Source organism: Oryctolagus cuniculus, chromosome 7 (genome assembly GCF_051225735.1).
Source record: "Oryctolagus cuniculus isolate XC-2025 breed Fujian yellow rabbit chromosome 7, ASM5122573v1, whole genome shotgun sequence".
NCBI lineage: Eukaryota > Metazoa > Chordata > Mammalia > Lagomorpha > Leporidae > Oryctolagus > Oryctolagus cuniculus.
Window position 1 is genome coordinate 63271758 of NC_142873.1, and position 21455 is coordinate 63293212.

General features: G+C 41.0%; 1 protein-coding gene across 2 annotated transcripts in view; it reads left to right on the forward strand.

Moving 5' to 3' along the window:
- The window catches only part of VAV3 (vav guanine nucleotide exchange factor 3), a 404596-nt gene extending 389608 nt beyond the window's left edge, over window positions 1-14988 (forward strand). Inside the window, exons 26-28 of one of the 2 annotated variants that reach the window (XM_089300257.1) lie at window positions 9826-9909; window positions 11945-12096; window positions 12765-14988. In XM_089300257.1, coding sequence (XP_089156383.1) covers window positions 9826-9909; window positions 11945-12096; window positions 12765-12806 — 278 coding nt within the window. In that variant the 3' untranslated portion in view covers window positions 12807-14988. The remainder of the gene's footprint in view (window positions 1-9825; window positions 9910-11944; window positions 12097-12764) is intronic. The other variant, XM_002715817.6, reaches the window with a different exon arrangement.
- The last annotated feature ends 6467 nt before the right edge of the window (window positions 14989-21455 follow it).

The following is a 21455-nucleotide window of genomic DNA, read 5'->3' on the forward strand; positions in this document are numbered from 1 at the left end:
CTCTCTTGTCTAGAAAACAATCAGAAGTTTGTCTAAATTAAGAGAATCAGCTTTTTTTCTTCCTAAAAACTCATTTCCCACCTGTGAGGATCAACTGCAAGTTCTTTTTGCCTTGATATATACCACTGATAGGCCAATCCCCTACTGAATTTCAAATCTGCATACAGTAGCAGGTCTTCACTCTGTAATTCTCTTCTCTCTTAATAGCATTGGGACATTGAGTGTAGATTGAGCCAAGGTTTCCTCTATTCATTCATACTTTCATTCTTTATTTCATCCATTCAACATGTATGAAGCATCTACTTGCACCAAATAGTATAGCAAACATATCCCTCAAGTGTTATATTAAATGCAGCCTGATGCATACTCTATAGGTAGTAATGGCAGAAAAATTCTCCAGCTTACCAACTATGTGAGCCCTGTTTGAGGCTTTTCCAAACAAATATACTTTTTAAAAAAATATTTGTATTTATTTGAGAGGTAGAGTTATGGAGAGATGCAGACACAGTGAGAGAGGTCTTTCATCTGCTGGTTTCACTCCCCAAATGGCTGCAGTGGCCAGAGCTAAGCTGATCTGAAGCCAGGAGCCAGGAGATTCTTTTGGGTCTCCTATGTGGTTGCAGGGTCCCAAGCACTTGGTCTATCCTCTGCTGCTTTCCGAGGTACATTAGCAAAGAGCTGGATCACAAGTGGACTATCCAGGACTAGAACAGGCATCCATATGGGATGCCAGTGCTGCAGGTAGAGACTTAACCTACTACACCACAGCGCTGGCCTTTAAACAAATATCTTTTATGACATTCCTGAAAGGTCATCATCAGTATTTGCTTGAACACTCAAGTGACTTTATGCCCACTGCCACACAGAATATCTAATTTATTTTGAACAGTTTTTTCTTATATTGATCCAGAAATTTGATTTAACAGATACCAACCTACTGTAGTTAGTACAAAATAAATAGATTGCTTGCTCATTCTACCATATTAATGTCAAATGAATATACTATAACTGAATATATATTCAAAATAAACTATCTGCTCTCTGTATGAGTATACAGTATATTTTCTTTTCTGTGTCTTTCTACTTGCCTTCCAGCCTCCCCTCTTTTCCTCCCTTTTGAAATAACCTTTCAATCCCTTACCATGTAAACAGTCATTGAATCTCTCACCATCCTGGCCACTTTCCTGTGGAGGCACTCCAATTAGAACTGAGCAGACAAATATCTGTATTGCCCAACTTGTAGGCTTAGTTTTCGCTAGTCAAAACACATTCTTTCCCAGTTAACTTCCCCTCTTCTTTGTCCTTCCTCCTCAGAAGGCATGGTTCTACGTACTTGAATGAATCCAAATGCTTCTTTCCTCATATCTTTTTTATTTATGACACCCTTACCAACAGCTCTCTCCCTAGATCATTCATTCATTCAGCAGATCTTTGCACAGAGCCTCCTTCAGGTCAGGCACTGTTCAAATTGCTGGGGATAGACAGCAGTGAATAGAACAGACAAAAGTACCTACCCTTGTAGATTAAGAATTAAACTGTGTAGTATTTGAAGTTGAAACTTGCGCTGGAAAAAAATACCATAATGATGTAACGAAGCTCAAGATTGCTAGAGAATGGCTTTTGATTTCTAACTGAGCTGATTGGGTGATAAAGAAAAAATGGGAGGTTTACTTTCCTATTTTCTTTCCTTTCAATAGCCTATCGGAAAGGCCCATTCAGCAGTTCTGAATTAGGTCAATAGTTCAACAGGCTGGCAGCAGCCACTGGCTCCAGGAACTCCCATTTCTAAAACAAGACTTCTTGTATGACCAGGGGACTTCTATTAATATAAGCTGGCATAGATAACTTATCAATATGTAGAGCAGGCTGCTGGTACTTTAACCACAGTGTGGGCAGACTATTTTGTGCCCAACTACACTGTGAGACAATGGACATTTAGGAAAGTGCGAACATTTGATCTGCTTCTCTGCTTGTGTGTTGTCCCCCTGCCCAGTAAATCTTATTTTCTGCCTGTACCCTATAACATTAGTGATATGTGTCGATGACTCTTGTGTAGGACATCAGGGTGGGCTCGTTGCAAAGGTTACATTTCAGTAAAGACTCAGGATGGTAAGAGGGGAAATAGCCAAGGCAAAGGAAGGGGCAAGTTTGGCCTTGCAGTGTGGGCAGGGCGTAAGCCTACAGAGGAAAAGCAGCAGGAGATGAGGTCTGAGAGGTAGGGAGGCCAGGTCACATAAGACCCTAAAGGACTTCAGCTTTTACTCCGGAAGAAAGGGGAAGTTGTTGGAAGAATGTAAGCAAAGCAAAGACATGGTCTGACTTTACGTTTTAACAGGATTATTCTGGCTTCTGTGTTGAGAAAAGGCCATGGGAAAGAGGACAAGGCAGACACAGAGAGTCCAGTTGAGAGACTCAGGATGCAAGCCAGTGAGAGATCTCGTGGCTGGGGCCAACATGGTACTCTAGAGGTGAGATAAATTAGAAGATGATCTAGCAGGGTGGTATGACATATCAGATATGACGCATTACACTAAGAGAATACTGAAAGTTGATTCTGAAGCTTTGGCCTGAGCAACTAGAAGATTATAGGGTTATGTTTTGTTTTTAGGGCCAAGGTGGAGCCGAACATCCAGTCATAGCATTTTGTATCCGAAATGAATTATGCCCATGTCTTTATATAGTGTGTCTATCCCTTCACTGACTTGTGAGCACTTTGAAGTCAGAGGCTGAACGTATTTGTGTATCTTCTACAGTGTCTTCAGTCATTTGCACATTGCTAATCTAATACATGTCTGCCAGTTAGGTTTAAAGAATATGGATTTAGAAACAAGTTCATGTCTTAACAAATGGGTATAAATAATCTGAAATCCCAAGATGATGTCAAATTATCTAATTTTCCATAGTATTAGCAAAGAACTTATACTTATGTTGTTTTCTTGTTAATGACTTTGTATGTTTTTACTATGTTGCATTGATTAATAAGTAACTATATATTTTGCAATAATTCTAGACATAAGTTTTTCTTATTAAATCTTTGTATTTTAGATTAATGGAAAATTCATCCACTTACCAGTTGTTAACATCCAATTAAATGAAGCCAATCTGAATTATTCCTATATTTTTCAGTAACAGTATGTAAAGTATATGATACACATTAAGCTGGGAGACTTTAATTTGCTTTATTTGGGGGAGTAGATAGTTGATAGTCTGTGGATAGTCTGTGGATCTTGCTGGGAGTCTAAAAGGAAGAAAGGAAGACTTACATGAGTTTTAAAATAAAATTAGGATAAGGATCACAATTAAAATTAAACATTCATTAAATTCTTAGCCTGCTGTCTGTTAAGCCATTTGTAGACAATATTGGCAAAACAAGCAACACACAAAAAAAAACAAATAAACAAAAACACCTCCTAGACTGATCTTCAGAACATCCTCCATAGGAGTATAGGTCTTTGGGGTGACTTCTAGGCCAGTCTTGCGCAGTGAACTTAAGTGACCACTGTATACCATTGGGTCAATTGCCTGATATTCTTACTAACGACTTTCTGTTTCATAAATAGGTATGATCATATGTACTTCTAACAACAGAAAGCTGAATATTAGATAATGTTCACACTACCTGAGAATAATTAACATGTTTACAGTAGTGTTCTGTGATACTCAGAATGGAAAATTGTTACTTCAAAAATACTTCAGGGCTTGCTAATAAGTACTTTTAGGAAGAGTGTTGATTGAACTTGGTTTCTGCTAGTACAAATTTCAGATGTTACTGAAAATTGAGAATGTTTTCATTTTTTTCATATACATTCATAGCCTGATCAAGGCAAAACATAATACTTTAAAGCAACACTTAGTTAGCCTTAACAATAAAAACATAGGCATCACATTTCAAGTCTCTAGTACTTTTTTACCCACCTATAAATACATTTTTTAAATGGATATACTTCTGTGTTCTGTGTCTTATCCATCTCACTCAAGTGTCAGAACTAAATGGTTGCATACTGATGATTTACACATTAGTTACTACAGCTAAATTTTAACTGAAAAGTGATCCCTGTTAAATATAAGAGTGGGAATAAGAGAGGGAGGAGATGTACAATTTGGGACATGCTCAATCGGACTTGCCCCAAATGGTGGAGATAGAAACATGCCAGAGGATTCCAATACAGTCCCATCAAGGTGGTATGTACCAATGCAATCTCACTAGTCAAAGTGATCAATTTCTGTTCACAATTGATCACACTGATAGGTCTAAGAGTCAAAGGGATCACACAAACAAGACTAGTGTCTGCTAATACTAACTGATAGAATCAAAAAGGGAGAGAATGATCCAACATGGGAAGCAGGATACACAGCAGACTCATAGAATGACAGATATCCTAAATAGCACTCTGGCCTCAGAATCAGCCCTTAAGGCATTTGGATCTGGCTGAAGAGCCCATGAGAATATTTTAGGCATGGAAAGCCAAGACACTCTGGGGGGAAAAAAAAGAAGACCTAAATGAAAGATCTCTGCGAGTGAGATCCCAGTGGAAAGAACGGGTCATCAAAGAAGGAGGTACCTTTCTCTGAAGGGAGGAGGGAACTTCTCCTTTGACTAAGACCCTGTCTGAATAAGATCGAAGTCAGCGAACTCAAAAGGCTTCCATAGCCTTGGCAACTCATGACAAGAGCCTAGGGAGATTACTGACACCATAAACAAGAGTGTCAAATTGTTAAATCAACAACAGGAGTCACTGTGTACTTACTCCTCATGTGGGATCTGTCCTTAATGTGTTGTCCAATGTGAAGTAATGCTATAACTAGTACTGAAACAGTATTTTACACTCTGTGTTTCTATGTGGGTGCAAACTGATGAAATTTTTGCTTAATATATACTGAATCAATCTTCTGTATATAAAGATAATTGAAAATGAATCTTGATGTGAATTGAATGGGAGAGGGAACGGGAGATGCAAGGGATGCGAGTGGGAGGGAAGTTATGGAAAAGCCATTGTAATCCATAAACTGTACTTTGGAAATTTATATCTACTAAATAAAAATTTTAAAAAAATAAATAAAATAAAATAAAATAAAATAAAAAGTTAATGGATTTCCCAAGCTTAAAAAAGTGGAGGCAAAAAAAATTAAATAATGATTGGAACTTAGCATTCCAATTCTAGAAATAAAAAAGTGTATAAAAAGTTCTAATAATAAAAAAAAGAAACAGAAGGAGAGGCAGAGAGAGAGAGAGAGAGAGAGAAAGATCTTCCATCCACTGGTTCACTCCCCAATTGGCCGCAACAGCCAGAGCTGTGCTGATCCGAAGCCAGGAGCTTCTTCTGGATTTCCCATGCAGGTGCAGGGACCCAATGATTTGGGTCATCTTCTGCTGTTTTCCCAGGCTACAGCAGAGAGCTGGATTAGAAGTAGGTGCAGTTGGGACTCGAACTGGTACCTATATGGGATGCCAGCACCGCAGACGGCAGCTTAACCTGCTACGCCACAGCACTGGCCCCTGATTTATATTTTCTAAGTAGACACCAATATGAATAAAAGAGTCCTTTCTCAAAAAGTTTCCCCAATAACTTCATGCATTAGTAGGCAGCCTAACTGTAACACTAGGCAGTGAGCAAAGAGTTCAGGAGATGATAGATACTCCTGACATTCCAATGTGAATATTCCCACTACTGGGATCTTCTCATTCTATTCTATGGCATAGACTTGCCAATACTTTTTACAATATGGTGTCTTGGTATGGTGAGGGGAGTTTGATGAAGAATGCATGGGTCTGCATCTGTGTGTAGAAATCAGTGGGTATACACTCAGTGTGGATGTTACTCTATTTTGCAAATTAACACAATGTGAAAAATATTTAAGCAAATGCTTTATTCTGACATGACTTACATCTATATTTAAATTCATCCCTTCTTAGAGAAGAACATTATCTTTTACTCTTATCTCCATAGGTATAAACATTTAAATGCTGTTTTTCCAGCTTGTAGGAATTAAAGACCCAGGGGCAGTGGAAATTGATGTATAGGAAGAATGGCAGGTGCAAGTTGTGCTACATCATGTAGAAAAGTAGAAAGCATCCCCCATCCAGCCTTAAAATGTTTGGCTGAGAGCTATACTCTGAACGGCAGGGGAGACTGATTAGCCTTTTCTTCCTAAGAAGATTCCTCAGGCATGCAGTATGGTTAGTGCCAGGAGTCGTACACTATTTAATAGCTGCTCAGCAACTCAGAAAAATTTCAGTGATTGTAGGAATATTACTGATAGATTATGGCCCCCGGAAGCCTTGGGAATAGTAGCTGAGCATATTTCACTTTTTTTCTTTGTGTTTTGCTGGCCTTTGGTGGAAGTCTTATTGAACACTTAAGTGAACAAAAGATAAGCTAAATGAATAGGCAAAAGAGGCACAAGAAATTGCAAAATTAAATACCCTGCCGAGATACATGTCCTTTAAGCAATTTCAGCTTTTTAGTACTGGAACTGATATCCTGTGGGAGATGCAGTAGTGTTATCAGAGCTGGCCCCTGCCCTCCAGAATCCTCATGCAGTCATGAAGTAGCAGCCCCCAGGAGGGCTGTGGTGCAAGTGTCTAACATGGCTAGAAGAGGAAGGAAAAGGGGCCAGAGGATGCCTGGGTGGTCAGGGAAGGCCCATGGGGAGGACCTGCACTGGGCTTTTGAGAGAGAAGTTTAGGATAACAGAGGCAGGGGAAGCAGCAGCACTCCAGAATGAGCAAAGGTTCTGATGTGGAAATGTAGCAGTAGACATCGGGGGTGGTAAGAGGCTGGCCTGGGTGAAGAGAATTCACTTGGAGAAATTATGGCAGATTTGGATAGAAAGCAGGAGCAGTCAGGTTGTGAACTGCGGATTGGTATCTGGGAGGCAGTATTTGGAACAGTGAGAAGACCAGGTAGGAGGCTGTTGCCTGAGGTTAGAAATGATGCCAACACCTGGACTGTGTGGCAGCACTTGAGAATTCATGAAGGACACATTTCTGAGTCCAGAAGAAAAGGCGTTTGACTCAGAGAGCGAGCTGGAAGAGCCAAACTTCATCACTGACTTGATGAGGTGGGGTTCACAGAGAGAACAACCGAGTCGTGGAAAGAAAAACAAGTGGGAGGTCGAGCCTAGATTATAGGGAAGGAGATAAGGAGTCCAATTTCAGGCAGGTTAAATGAGAGATAATGTCTGCACTTCATGGCAGTGTCCTGGAAACACTAAAAGTCACAGGCTGGAATTCAGGTGAGGAACCAAGGCAGACCAAGGCTCTGTTCAGTCATCAGGAAAAGAAATTAGTGTAGAATAAAAGCTGCAGACAGGCCAGAGCCTCACCATGACAGCGAACTACTATGTAATTGGAGTTATAGTAGTTTAGATAAGATTTTATAAGATCCAAATTCTAGCTACTTGACATGAATGCAAGTGATTATATGCTCTTAGGGTTAGAAAATAGATACCATATAATTGAAACAGAGATTCAAGACCTTTGGTGAGGTACTACCCATATTACTTCAAGAATGTCAGATGTTTTAAGATTACAGACAACTTATCTATCTAATTAATCTCCTTATTGTTGAGATTATTTAAATTGCATTTAATTGTATTTCCATTGATTTCTCATTTCTTCCTCTTAGAGCTAACTTATCTCTTGTTATATATCAAACTCATGGCTTAAATTACCTTCATTAACAGTTTTGGAGAAATTTAGCCTATTTTTATTTCTCTATGGATAAAATAGTCCTAGAGAGAGACTCAAACATGAATAATTAGGAAACAGCTCACGTGAAAAATGCTAATACCTGTCAGAAGTGGTGTGCATGATGAGGGCTTCTTGTTCAGACCTGGGATAGAAATCTTTGCATCAGATTTTCTGGCAGGAATAGAGTTAGGTATATATTGTTTACTTCATTAAATTAGAGATGGCAGCCTCTCCTCTATTTAACAAAATGAAAATGTGCCAGTTCTATTGTGTGGCAATAAATAAATTGAGCAAATTGTAAAATTAGTTGTAATGACATGTACCAATGAATTTTAAGTAAAAAATGCACTGCAAAGTGTGCAACAGGACAGAACAGAACCTTGATGATTAGCAAGGATATGCTTCAGAGTAGGTTCAGTGTGAACGTATGAGATCATGCATGGGAGAAATATACCATGGACACACTCTGTGTTTAGAGGGCTCCAAGACCCAGGGTTGTAAGAACAACTGAACTCCCTCCAATTCCCTGGGCTAGTCTGTTTGGTGGATTCTGGTAATCTCTTAATAAGTCACTGCTATTCTGTTAATTTTGGAGGAATTGTCAGGCTCCTGAGTTGGGCAGTTACTGCAAAGAAGCAGATCACATTAGAAGATGATAGAATGTTTTCCCAGTTTAGTTAGCCCACTTTTGCCTCATGGTTAGTTGTAGAAAGCTTTTTATAACGATCAGATCCCATGCAGGTACAAGTGGCAGAAACCCAAATCCACCAGCTGAAGCAGCAGAGAGTTGCATTTCTAGTTCCCATACAACCTGGTGGTAGTGAGCCCAGGGCTGGAGAGAAGAGCAGATATCTCTGTTCCATGAAATCAGTAGTGGACAGGTTCCTTTAAGCCCACGCTGTATCATCCAGAAGAGACGTTCCTTCTCATGACCACACTCCAGACAGCAGGGCAGAAAACAGAAGCCAAGGCAAGGCGAAGCTGTGTGCACACTGTCTTCTTAGGAAAGGCCCTGGAAGCTGCCTGATGATACTTTTGCTTACATTTCATTGGCCAGAACTTATTGATACAGCTGTACCAAAACAGCAAGATATCATTTGTCTTCTTGGAAAACATGGCCCAACTGAATAATCTATTAAATGAAAACAGGGAGAATAAATAGTAATAGAAAGTTTATAACCACATCTTCCTTCCCATTGTGATAGCCCCATGGTTTTACCTCTGCCTGCAGAGGTACCTGAAGCAGAGCAATAGATGCAGAGTGGAGCAGCAGTGGTCAAAGGTTGAAAGTGTGGACCCTGGGCTCACACTGCTTCCAGATTTCTCTGAAATGTGAAGAGGGAATAGCATTAATACCTTCCTCTTAGGGTTACTGTGATTTTTAGATGAAATACTGAAGCACATAGCACATTGAATAATGTATTTTAACACTTTAGAACTATTTAAGAAATGTTACTGGCTCTTATCCTTAAGAATAAAAAGACTTTGAGCATCGAAATGCCATTGACTTTTCTGTACCTCTTTATATTTTGGAGGGTGTATATACTTTGTTTTCCAGGTGTACGATTCAGAGTGGTTTTCACTTCTATTTGCATTTTCCCATTGAAAATAAGCTGGCATCTGCATGTGGGAATGGAGGGAGGGTACAGTTGGTTCTTAACAAATTGAGTTATTTCTTAAATTTTCCATCAGTTCTTTGTGTTTCATTGATACAGCCTTATACGTTCTTTTTATCAGTTTTGATGTGAAACATTTTCCATCAAGAATTTACAGGAGTACCCTTTCCACTGGTATAACAGAGTGGAAATCAGGCAGTTCACCGAGAAGAGAATGGCATCCTTGGATGGATGGGGTTCAGAGATGGCAGCACTGGAGTGGGTACTCTGTGTTTGCCTGTAAAAGGACAGGCAGCTCTGAACTGCAGAGCAATGTCAATCAAAATGTAAAAGCTTGACTTGTTCTTCATTTAGAAATGTTGAGCAGGGAGAAGTGGGTGAAAATGAATCTTGATGTCCCAACTTTTATGTGACAGTTTTCTCATGATTACAACAACAAAATAGCTGTGTTGAGATATTTTTTTGCCAACACCTAAATGCTCTTTTGCTTTTCTCTCTTTTCTTTCTTTCTCTAAGCCCCTTCTTTGTTCTGTGGCTTTTCTTTTGTAACTCCTCCAGACTACAGCTTTGTTCCCCCTTCTTCTACTCCTTTCTGGTCAGGTACTGCTTTACTGCTTTTATATGTTTCTTCAATTTGCTTCTGTTTGCAAATAAACTAGTTTACTTCTATGTATGGCTTCTCATATAGATGCATTTCTTCAGAAAGTCCCTAGAGTTCCATTGCTGTCATGCACTTTACTCCTCTCTGCCATGAAGCCACTGTTTGTCATGACATTTCACTTCTCTGGTCTCCGTGTGTAAGCTCATGCTGTGTCAGACATTTTATAATCCAACTGTTGAGAAGAGGTTGTACAGGCATGAGGGCTGATGTGTTCTGTGAAATCATTGTATTTCTTGAACAGAAAGTTTAGTTGAGAAAAGACACTGCATTTCTAGGAAAACAATAAACAGAACCCAGATCTGAACTTGGTCTCCACATATTAAGAAAAAAATTATTGATACCCATTACTTGAAAGGATGATTGGCACCCATCCCTCCCCAGCTCGTTAGTTTATGACTGGGTTTTTTGGTCTTTATTTCTGTAATGAGAAAGTTTAGAGGCTGTTTATTTGACATTGAAGGGAGTGCCTTAAGTCTAGGTAAAGTATGTTTGCTTACAGGTTTTTAAGAAATTAATCTGTAAGTCCCAATAGAAGAATAGAATTTAGAACTAGAAAGAGCTTAGAAGTCACCTAGTACAGACTTTTCATTTAATAGATGAGAAAAATGCTCTAGAGGGGTTAGAAGGCCTCTGCGACATTGCCCGGTTAAGTTGATGATTGGGTTATTCCATCACAAGGGTGTTTTTATGTGCACCAACTCTGAGTGTAGTGCCCAGCCATGGGACAGTTTTCAGCAAGAAAACCATTAAAGTGGTTTGTGTCCTGAACAGTGAAATAAAATGACCTGTTTTTACTCCCTTTACAGTTCTGGAATCTATAGCATTGCCATTCATTTATTGCATGATTGACACCTAGAGACTAAAAAAAAATCTTTTGTCATTACAAGGCTATGAATAATGGGCCTGAGACCCCTGTTGCCCTGTAGGTGGGCCCTTCCTGGGTAGCACAAGTCATAACTGCAGCAGCCTGGGCACAGGGAACTGTTAACAAACTGCTCCCAGATGGCCTTTCCTGTTTGTCCCTTTTTCTTACACTTAAGTTCCTCTACCATTTAAGATTTATAAAGTCCTACCAATCTCAGATGAGTGATTCTCAGAATCACTGAACATATACTTGAAAATACTTTCTAACACCAAAGAGCAGCAGATAGAGATATTAATACAAGGTGTGTAATGAAACACTGGAGACCAACAGACAAGTGCAGTAACTGGAGCTTCCTTTGAGAAGAGGGTGGGCTCCTCTGCTACCATCAAGAAGAGAGAGAGAGACATATTGAACCAGGAGATGAACACCCTGACATCTTGTTTTTGATGAGCTACCCCCCCCCCCCAGTAAGCGTTTTCTAGAAGACAGTATTTGTTTGAAAGGAAGATTGTTTGTGGATGCCATTTGTTCCTTCTGTGAAATCGGAATCATACCTCTCCACCTAAGTGAAATTACATATAAAACAATAACTGAGTTTATCCCAATAGTTTTAACATGGCAAACTCTGGTGAGGGAGAAAAGTGCCACTTAACTACAAGTGATGGCATGTGTTTGACAGATTTTCATCAGAGCCAAAACATGTAGTTGTCTTGAGTCAAAGAAATTACTAGATAAAACATGAACCTTTGCCTCAGAGAGCCAGATTACTGTGCCATGAGCAGGAAGTTTAGGCCAAAGCTATTTTAAATCCTATCTCTTTAGATAGTAATTTAGCTATTAACCAGCTAGTGTTTTTACAAAACTAGCCTATGTTTTGAAGTTCTTAGGGAGAATGTGAAAACATATTACTCTTGAACTTTATAAAATGAATGTGCCTACACCTGCGTGCATTGAAACAGCGATTGTGCTGCTTTCAAGCTCTGCCATTATCACTGGTCTGTAATGAAATCACAACTGTGCATTTGATAGCATCAGTAGCATTCGTCCACTTGGGTTCTGGTGGCTGCTAACTAACTGTGAATCAATGACTCCCCATCCTTTCTTCACAGTGTTGAGTCCAAAGGTGCTAGGCATTGCCATTGCTCGATATGACTTCTGCGCACGAGACATGCGAGAACTGTCTCTGTTGAAAGGAGACGTGGTGAAGATTTACACAAAGATGAGTGCAAATGGCTGGTGGAGAGGAGAAGTCAATGGCCGGGTAAGTTTTCCCCCAGCCATGTGCGTGCACATGCCCCTGAAGGAGATTGAACAGCTGGTAGCACTTTTTATGGTGTCTGCGAGAGGCCCTGTTCTGGGCTGTAGCCTTCCCCCGACACCTGCCCCCTGGGATTGGTGCTGGACCTTGCTGGGAAAAGGAACTCACTGCAAATATAGAGTGAATGTGATAGTGGCATAAATAAAGCTCACTGAGCAAGTGTCACGGCTTCCTTTTTAGAAGAGAGTTGGGCAATTCATTTCTTTTTAGACCCTCAGCCCTAGAGTATAAACTTTCTGGGTAGTGCAAAATATGTGTAAGAGCTGCTGATCTAAATTGGAAGGAATGGGACATTGTACCTCTGTCTTTACATCCTGTTCTACTGCAGAAATAGGATTCATTATGTAGTAGAGCTCCATGTTATACTTAATTTACATATTTATATGTGTGCTAGCGGATTAGAACACTGTTTAAGCTTATTTTATTCCTTTGTTTCTATCATTCACTCTATTAGTCTTCTACGAGTAGTTAAACCAATCTTCTTTCCCTAAAATGGGCATAAAACCCCAGCTTAATTGGGATGTTATGAAAATGAAATGCTCTGTTTGTAGAATTCTTTGAAGGGCCAGATGCACGGTAATGTTGCTATGATGGTTGTTTTTCTTTTTCAGGTGGGCTGGTTTCCATCCACCTATGTGGAAGAGGATGAATAAATTTCTATCCAGCTTCGCACTCTGCACCAAAAATGTCAGAGAAGGGATCAACAGAAGCCTGCACAACATTAGGAATTAACTGAAGTGTTTAAAAAGCTGCATATCTGGCGGTCCAACATCCACACTCCTTTACCCCTCCTAAGTCTTAATGCTGGGATTTCTAAAGATGCTAGCACTGACAGATTAATGGCTTGCCCAGAGCTGTGCAAGAAACAGGCTGCCGGTCTGTCATTGTCAGGGACCAGGGCAAAGCCAAAAGCCTTTCCTCTCGAAAGAACCCTGCACACACATTGCTTGGGGTTTCTCTTACTTTCATCTGGTCAGACACCATGAATGCCAGCCATTAGTAAATGTTTCATGCCTGTTCACTTTATTCTCATGTGCCATACTCAAGACTTTTTGATGGTACCAGGAAGCAGAAGTTTAATTTTGCTCTTCCTAGCATGAAGAAAAATTAGAGTTCTGCCATTTGAGCAGCTTACTGGAAAGATCCAGCAGTACTTGTCTTAAATTGTCCAACACATGACTCATTGCGCAGAAAACACTCTTACCCTCAGATATGACTCATGATAAAATATAAGAGGCAGATGCTCAGGTGTGCAATGCAAGTGATATATTCCAGAAGAGATTTAATTATCCATTTGATGTCCTAATTATATTTGCAAACTTCTTTATAAAGGGGAGGAAAAAAGCACATAAAAGAGAGTGTCTCCATATAAATCTTCACAACCTTTGTGATTGCATCAGATCGTTTGGAAATGTAGTACTTGACTTCATACAATGATGTGGTCTTGGGCGTAGTATGGAGAGTTGCCAGTAACCCAAGTCAGGTGGGATTGTTTACAGAAGCAGATCAAGGGCTGTCATTTACAGTAAGTCAGTTTGATAGCAGCAGTATCTATTACTATGCTGTTTCCATGTACCCAGAAAGACTGGAGACATAACTGCTGATTCCCACATTCCCATGTTTTCTTGGGAGTATCTATAGTAGCACAAACGACATTGCTGAGGATTTTGGATGGAAAGCACAGATGAGTCCTGTATGCATTTCTAGGGTAGAGGGAGAATCACTGGGCTCCTGTGGCTTCCCGCTTCTGTCAGTCTTCCTACCTGCAGGCCCTTTCTGGGCCTGTCTCAGTGCTGGGAAGACCCATTTGCAGGCCCCTTATTCTACCAAGCCCTCATTTTTATGGGAGGATTTTAAGAACATTCTTCTTGGGATCACAGAATCCCTGTTCAAGGCAGCCAAGTGAGAACACTAACTTGGCCCTTTCTTGATGAAATATTTCCTCCATAGCAGAAGTCATGTTATGAAAAGACTCATAGCATATTTCATATTTAGAGAAAAACAATTAGAAAGCATTAACTTCATAGAGCCAAACCAGGAACATTTCACTTTCGAAATTCTGGGTCATCTCTGAAATGAGGTGGGTTTGCCCTACCTTCTCCCCTGCCCACTTGGGTGCCAGTCCTTGAAGCCTAATGGACACATCCCCTTGTAGACGCTCATGGGCTAGGACTTCTCATCTAGGATAGATCCAAGACCTTTACCTCAGATTGATGTAAACTGTGATTGTGTCTTAGAAAAAATTATTTGTTAAAAGCAGTTAAGTTTTTGTATATGTGTAAATGTTCACCAAATGTATTTTATAAACTATTCTGTACAGGAAAGTTACACTGTCCAAGTGTACTCTTGCAGTAGATTCTTTCCTATGAAGTCTTATCGGCGACTCTGTGTCTTGGGAATGTTTTGTCTGTTACCGTCAGCTACGTGTTGTGACGGAGAGCCCTGCTTCTCACTCCTGTGTACAGCATTGCAGCATGGATTGTGCATTTTAGTGACTAGACTCCCTGTCCCTTTACAGATGATGTTCACTCTTTATTGTTGCATTTCATTGGCCTGGGGGTTTCGTAGCAGAAGATATTAGAGACCCTTTTTGTGACATTATTGATTACATCTTTGTCTACATTTTAATACTTCATATTGGAAACTTTAAATGCTGCAGATTTGTGTAGATTTCTAATACCAAAGACAGAAGTAAAGGTTTCCCATATACTTTGTCTTGCCTGTATTCAGCCTTGTGTAATACGGTGAACTGGAGTGGTATCTTACTTTGTAATATTTTGTAAATATGTCAATACAATAAGTAATTACTACTTGCATTAAATTGATTTCTCCAAACTTGAGGAGTCTTTGCATTAAATGACTCCATAACTCACCTATACCAACCTCATAATTTAGCATGGGAATACATGCCCTAATTGTGGTTAGGTTTAGCTCAAGATTGCTCCCTAAGTTACAAGCAGTGAACCTCAAATCAACTGAATAGCTGTAAATAGGAACTGTTGACATACTTACCTTGTGCCACATCCAAGTACTTTGTGTGCACTAACTTAACAGCAATCCCAGAAGGCAGAACCCCATCTTGTGCCTGCATTTTCAGATGAGGCAACTGAGATCCACCAAGAGGTTGTAGGTCATACAGCTTGTCAACATCAGAACCAGGTTCCAGCTCTTGAAGTCTGGCTCCAGAGTCTGTATAACCACTACCCTACCCTGGCACACTTTATAGGGTGAGAGAGAGAGATTCAGTATGATTTTAAGCTTCTGTGACCAAGAAGAAACTGATACTAAATACTGATTTAAACAATTAAATACTTTTTAAAGATTTATTTATTTATTTATTTGAAAGGTAGAGTTAAAGAGAGAGAAGGAGAGACAGATCTTCCATCTGCTGGTTCACTCCCCTAATGACGGCAATGACCAGAGAAGAGATGATTCGAAGCCAGGAGCCAGGAGCTTCTTCCAGTTCTCCCACATGGGTGCAGGGACCCAGGCAGGCACTTGGGCCACCTTCCATTGCTTTCCCAGGCTGATTATCAGGGAGCTGGATTAGAAGTGGATCAGCCAGGACTTCAACCTGGCTTTATCCACTATGCCACACCACTGGCCCCTGAACAATTGAATATTAACACAGGATTCAGAATACTCTGCTGTTCCTTTGCCCTAAAGAAAACCACGAACAGAGATTGCTGTCAGAGACTCAGCTTTTTTTTTTTTTTTCTATTTTGACTCAGTTTTGCACTAGAAAATAATAACAGCTAAACCAAAGACACTCAGAGTTGAGTTTTCCTTGGCAGGCCAGGCCCACCAGTGCTCAACCATAATGGAGGCTTAGTCAGGGAGTGAGAGATGCCGGTTGCTCCTGGTAGCTTCTGGTTGACATCACCACCAGAACCTCACCCGGAACTAAGGTCCCCTGATTTTTGTTACTATGTGGTGCATTATATGGCCTTTTTTTGGAAGAGCCTATTCCATTGTCTTTATCTTATCATTTCTTTGTTAAGATTTATTTATTTATTTGAAAGAATTACATAGAAGGAGAGACAGATCTTCCATCTGCTGCTTCACTTCCCAATTGGCTGCAACAACTGGGGCTAGGCAAGGAGTTTCTTCTGGGTCTCCCATATGGGTGCAGGGGCCCAGGAATTTGGGCCGTCTGCTGCTGCTTTCCAACATACATTAGCAGAGAGCTAGATCAGAAGTGGAAAATCCCGGACTCAAACTGGTGCCCATATGAGATGCCGGCAAGACATTAGCATATATAGAACTTTTACACTTGTGTCAAATCATTTCCATCCTCATCACTGCCAATTGTGCTGAGAACTCCCCTTTGTTAACATGAAAGCACAGCCTTGGTGGCACTCAAGTATGTCATCTGCAAGTATTTTACATAGTGTCGTCAATGCGGAATGTGTCAGCAGTCTTTAGGTGTCATGCACTATTCTACATTGTTTGACAGCTGTAGAGAAGAGTAAAGAAAGCACGGCCCCAGAAGTCTAGATTCACATCCCATCCCTGCTATGCGGGGCCTCAGCCAATCCTTATCTTCACAGCACCTACCTCAAAGCATGGTGGGAGTCTCAGCTGACATTCTATGTACCAAGTGGGATTTTGCCTGGCTTACATAGAGCCGGTTTTCATCATCATCGCCACCATCATTGCTGACATGGTCAGATGGTTTTGCTGACACATTTGGGTAAGTTGCCATCTTCGTCTTTAAATTCTTTCAGCACATTTCAGGGTCACTTAGTGAATTAAGGGGAAAACTCTAGATCCCAAATTAGGCAGCCTCTCCAAAAAGGAACTCAAACTATTTGGTGTCACAGGAAAAAGAAGAGTTTTAGAATCAGTCAGACCTGGATTCAAACCATAGCTCTGTCATTGACTTTTCTGATTACAAATTTCCCCTTCTCTTATACAGGTAGCAATCTAAGTGCCTGAGAGAGCTACTGTGAGGAATAAGCAATAACATGAAACAGAACACAGTATAGAGACTGGCACTTATGAGACACTCAATAAATGTTGGTCCCTCTTCCTTTATAAACTGAGCAATACTCAAGTACAAAATTATGTCCTTGCAGCCTTTATTTTGAATACTACTGGGAGCTCAAGCTTTGTTTCTTCCACATGGTTTAATTTTCGGTGTTCAAATTATAAACAGAATAAAAGGTATATGTTTGGCAAGATTAATACGCGAACCCACAAACAATAGCAGAAGTTGAGTTTAACAGCCCTACCTTATTTTGACTGGGAAAATGGAATTTTCACCCAGCTCATAATCATTTAGACTTAGTCCATTAGCCACTTCATCTTTCATGGAAACTAGTGTTCTGGGACTGGTTTGACTATGATTAGAAATGCTATACATCCACATCCAGTTTGGCAGACTTTGGAAAGCACCTCAGCACAAGGAATGACCAAGTCCCAGGAAAAAAGAGCAGAAAAGAATCCTATCTCTAGTTAGGTGCCATTGATTAGACCCGGTTGGGGGAAACAGAAAAGCATCTTTTATGAAACACCATGGACTCTGTTTCTAGCAGGAAGTTCCAGGATTTCTAGGCACATGGCCAGCTGATGAAAGGCCTTAGTGTAGAAAACATTGTTTCATGTCCTGTCCTGTCACAGACATCGGGTCTGTGTTGACAGTCCTGAGTACAGGAGAAGATACACTTGAGTGGCCAATGTGTTCCATCCATGATCAGACTTGCCCAGCATTATGCTGGTAGAAGACACTGGCAATGTTGAAACTCAAGCCCAGGTCAAACAAATGCTATTTACAGCCCTCCATGATAACTTAGTGCCTGGGGGAGCCTCATTCTTCAGAACTATTTCTGTAGTTCCTAAGGCCTTTCCTCTGAGACTCATTCGTGGGAGCTGCTGTCTACCTCACAGGGTCACGTGGAAACATAACTGGATCATAGTCCTTGTCCTTTACACCATCAGTGTGTATTGATGAGTTTGCAATGTGTCCATAAACCCAACAGTGACTCAGGAGTCTGATTAGTTAGCGCTTGTAGATTGTTCTCAAGATCTGAATGACCTTTCCACCAAAAGGGGAAAGTGTGTGGGTTGTCTCTTTCTCTGATAATTTAAGGTCTAACTCCTTTTCTAATTTGGATGCTCCTTTTTTGGATTGGTATGTACCAGATAGTAGTCTAGACACATTTGTTATTTGTTATATATTTGGATTGATATGTGCCAGATAATAGGCAGACATAGTTGTTATTTGTTATATATTATCTACTTTATCCCATAATCCTGAGTTCATCAAAGATGATCCCATCTTTTAATCATAAAAATTACAGTGCTAGTGAGGCAGCTCTCTTACATTGGTGCTGGTGTTCAAGGCTGTTTGACCTGTTCTACATTTATGTGACCTGACTTTGTCTAAGCAGCGGCATAGATCAGTGGTGAAGGCCGCAGCCTCAGAACCAGACTATCTGGCTCTGCCACTTCCTAGCTGTGTAACACTGGCCACGAAGCTTACACTGCTTGTTCCGCTGTTTCTCCATAATTAAACAGGGTGATGACAGCATCTTACTGCAGGGGGGGAGGTGGGTGCTGAGGATTAAATTAGATAGTTTGTGTAAAATGTTTAGAAAAGTGTCTGACAGAAAGTAGATGTTCAGTAAATGAGAGTTTTGTTTATAATTGCATTTTGACCACCATTTGGAATATACAAAAAATATTACACATTAAAAATCTAACTCAGATGGAAGAAAAACTTCCTTTGAGTGCATATTGGCCTTCTGAAGAAACATCTTGACTTTTTCACGCTAGTAAGGCTTTAAAAAGGACACACAAATGGAGCAGAAGTCCAAGGCTGCGGTGGAGCATGCTGTATGTGTTACCAACTGCTGCATAACAAATTACATCTGGAACTTTCACAATCGAGGACAGCAAACATTATCTCACAGTGTCTGGGGTAGGGGATCAGGAGGATCAGCCGGCATTTCTGCCTCAGGTTTCCCATGAGCCTCCAATCAAGGTGTCAGCCAGGACTGCAGTTATTTCAAGGCTCTGCTAGGGGCAGGTCTGCTCCCAGGTTCATTGGTATGGACCTCTCCATATGGCTGCCTCCCAACATGGCAGCTGGCTTCTCCCAAAATAGTGGAAGCACAAGAGCACTCAGGATGAAAGCTTGTCTTTTTATAACCATCTCAGCAATGACACCCCATCACTCCCGCTCTATTCTGTTCTTGAGCATTCAGTTACTAAATCCAGCCCTGTCTCAAGGGGAGTGAGGACATAGGGTGAGAATTCCAGGACTGAGAAATGGTTGAGGGCCCCGTGCCAATGGCTGCCTACCACAGAAGTGTGAGTGGAAAGGGGATGAAGGCTGTCTGAAATGCATGGGTTACTCCAGAGAAATGGAGATAAATCTAAAACTTAGGGACTGACGCTGTTGTGTAGCGGGTAAAGCCTCTCCCTCCAGGGCCCGCATCTCATATGGGTGCCTGTTCGAGTCTCAGCTGCTCCACTTCCAATCCAGCTCCCTGCTAATGTGCCTGGGAAAGCAGTGGAAGATGGCCCAAGTGCTTAGGTCCCTGCACCCACGTGGGAGACCCGGAAGAAGTTCCTGGCTCCTGGCTTCAGATCAGCTCAGCTCTGGTCACTGCAGCCATTTGGGGAGTGAACCAGGTGATGGAAGATCTCTCTCTCTCTCTCTGCCTCTGCCTCTTTGTAACTCTATCTTTCAAATAAATAAATCTTTTTAAAAATCTGAAATTTAGTTCTTTGTAAAAACTAAATAAATAATTAAACCAATTTCCTGTTGGCTCCTTAAATCTGTATTTACCACACATCTGTTCTATGCTAGTCTCAGCAGGGGATACAAGGATGAGCAAGAGAGGTCCATCCACCTGGGGAATCTCATATTCTCTTTCTTTTCTCACTGGGGAAATGCCCTCTGGAGGTTCTGAGTGTGAGAAGAGGAACAGGGAAAGAAAGGAGATGAAGCTGCCCAGTCTCCCACCAGCACAGGAATACAGTAGGAACAGCCATCAAGTGTGCCTTGGCAGTAGCTGTTGAATTTCAAACCCTGAAGTGTCTGGGAAATCTTCATTCATTCAACAAGCAAGGGTTGGGCTCCTTCTATGCATTCCACAGTTCTAGACTTTTAGAACCCAATCAGCATGACACAATTCTTATATTTGAGGAGTTTAGATGATTTCAGATGGTGATAGTCAATGAACAGATAGATACATAATGTTGGGAACTGATATGTGTGATGGAGAGAAGGAAAATTACTGAGGAGAGTGGTAACAGGATGATCCAGGAAGTTTTCATGAGGAAATGAGTTTTAATCAGAAGTCTAATTTGAGTGACAAAGGGGAGTGAAAAAAAAAGTACATATCGTAGTGTTTGGAGAACCTCAAAGGCCAATGTGGTCAGAGAGCGTGTGAAGGCTGAGAGTAAAAGGAGACGAGACCTTCCCAGGGGCCAGATCCACTAGGTCTCGTAGGCCTGGTAGGGAGCTGATGGGAGCCACGGGAGTTTTAAGCCAAGGAGTGAGGTGATCATGTTTTCATTTCAGAAAACTCACACCAGATGCTCTGGACTGAGACAGCTAGACCTGTGAAATCAACACTTCCCTTCTTCCAAAAAAGCTCTTTTAATTAGTTTACCAGGGCTGTGTAACAGAATACCACAAGCCAAGTGGCTTAAATAATGAAAAGGCATTGCCTCACAGTTCTGGCTAGGAGTCCAAGTTCAAGGTGCAGCAGGGCTGTGCCCCTAAGGAGAGGATCTGTTCCAAGGCTCCCTCCTACCTCCTGCGGTCCCGTGGCTTGTGATGGCTCAGCTCTAGTTTTCCCACCATACTATCCTGTGAATGTACCTAGGTGCAAGTCCCCCTTTGGGTAAGGACACAGTCACAATGAATCCGAAGTCCACCTGTCCCAGGAAGATCACATTGTAACTAGATTTGTCTACAAAGACCCTGTTTCCAAATAAGGTCACATTTTGGGGTGTCAGGGGTTAAGTCTTGGATGAAATGGGGAGGGGTGCATAATTCAATCTGTGCCAACTCTCTTCCTTATAATCTCATAGTATTAAAGAGCTGCCTAAAAAATACAAACATTTCAGCAGAGGTTTGTAAGGGCAGTGCGCAGCATGGGAAGAGGAAAGAGAGCCAAAGAGAGGATATACCTATTTTAAAGACTGCGTCCAGGGCCTGTCTCTGTCTGCTCAAGTTCAAGGGCTGTAAACAAAAGTCAGGCTCCACTGGAAATTCGAATAGATGCTGAAAGAACCAACGGTACTTTCACCCATATATTTGTCGGCTTCTCAAGCCAACAGCCCCC